This window comes from Phytophthora infestans, genomic scaffold, assembly GCF_000142945.1.
Source record: "Phytophthora infestans T30-4 supercont1.44 genomic scaffold, whole genome shotgun sequence".
NCBI classification, from domain to species: Eukaryota; Oomycota; class Peronosporomycetes; order Peronosporales; family Peronosporaceae; genus Phytophthora; species Phytophthora infestans.
Window position 1 is genome coordinate 148,003 of NW_003303715.1, and position 1,499 is coordinate 149,501.

Genomic DNA, 1,499 nt, shown 5'->3' on the forward strand with positions numbered 1-1,499 from the left:
TCTCGAAATGGGGAAGCCTGTTTCAGAGCTTAAAGATTTTCCCGTCATTCCCGAAATCGACCCGTAAATGGTAGGTGGAGCGTCCGTGCTTGGTTCGAGGGGTGCTGAACGCTGAATGAACATGTTGTTGTGCTTACCCGTGAGCCTAGAGCGACGAGAGTGAGGGATCTTGCGGTGGAAAAGCGCGGCTGGAGCGCCGCGCGTGCTTGCTTGGGCTTCGAGCCCAGCGACGAGAGATTGAGCGAACAGCACGACGAACCAAGGCAAAAGCCTCCTTTCATCGGCATCAACACCGCCAAATGTAATCAGCCAAAGGACGAAGTGCCCTACCAGTTAAGTAAGCACATGAGAAGCAAAAAACTCTCGAACAAGGCCAGCAAAAAGATTGATCGAGCTCAGCGAAAGCTAGCGCTGCGCAAAGTTGCAGAGTTGTGTGCGTCAAGCGCACCAGAGTATAGCGTAAAGGCTGAAGAAATTAACGAGCTGCTTTCAGGTGGATATTGCTATAACGAGGTGCTTGTCGGTTGTTGGTACCGAGGCCATCGATGGCTTTCGACTGCTTAGCTTTCGCTACTGTCACTGGCTCTCTACAACATCTATACCGTATTTGAGATCTCCTACTTCAGACCCAATATTTTTGAAGTTGTATTGTTGCAAAATAGACAAGATCTGTACATGTACCGACGCATCTCTATCACGTATTATTTAAACAAAACAATTTAGTTATCAAGTTCTTCTTCGGGAACTACGAAGTTTTCTGTCGTGACGCGTATCCACAGCATGGCGCACTACGGGCACTTCTTCCAGCAACCGTCGTAGCAGCTCCCAATCAGGTTCCCTCCACAACCGAAAGCTTGTAGGCGTATGAAATGGCAACGCGCTTGAACTTCTTAGGAGGCTTGCCAGTGCCAGAAATACGGGTTCTCCCTTTCCGTTGGCCGGGAGTGCGCGCCATTGCGAATTTCTGGGTGGATAGCTACAGTTTAGCACGTTTTTTGTACTCTGAATTAGGAGATCTAGACTTGTGCGCTGTTCCATTCTCGATATGTGATTGGTTGGAGGGCAGTCTGAATTAGGAGATCACTCTGAAGTAGGAGATCTCAAATACGGTACTAACATCCATGCACAGTCTCGCTGTCAAGTATGACAATACTGGCGTTGTTAGTCCATCATTTACGGAACAAAGGGAGACTGATAGGAAGCGCAAAGTGGCGAACGCGTACAATGTTTTTTCGCAAGCAAACACGGATAGAATCGGTATGATAAACTTCGGGGGAGCGTACTGGCTAGCCTACCATATAGATGTTCAAGCCCGAGCCTGCCGACTGTTTGATTTCCAGCAAGGCACAAAAACTACAAAAGGCTGGAGAATACCATTGTAGAACCGCTGCTACCGATGAACGTCGAGCTCAACTACTGCAAGTTTACCTAGTGTCTCCAAAAAGACAGCGACAAATGTGGACTGTGGTGCTTGATCGTACTGGAGCTGACACTTGCTC

The 1,499-nt window shown here is 48.4% G+C and overlaps 1 protein-coding gene across 1 annotated transcript in view; it reads right to left on the reverse strand.

Moving 5' to 3' along the window:
• Positions 1-689, reverse strand: part of PITG_16401 (uncharacterized protein) — a gene marked incomplete at both ends in the record, with an annotated part of 1,315 nt that extends 626 nt beyond the window's left edge. Inside the window, 3 exons of the mRNA XM_002897403.1 lie at positions 62-326; positions 535-587; positions 682-689. Of these exons, the coding sequence (XP_002897449.1) occupies positions 62-326; positions 535-587; positions 682-689 (326 nt within the window). The remainder of the gene's footprint in view (positions 1-61; positions 327-534; positions 588-681) is intronic.
• Between the last annotated feature and the right edge of the window lie 810 nt (positions 690-1,499).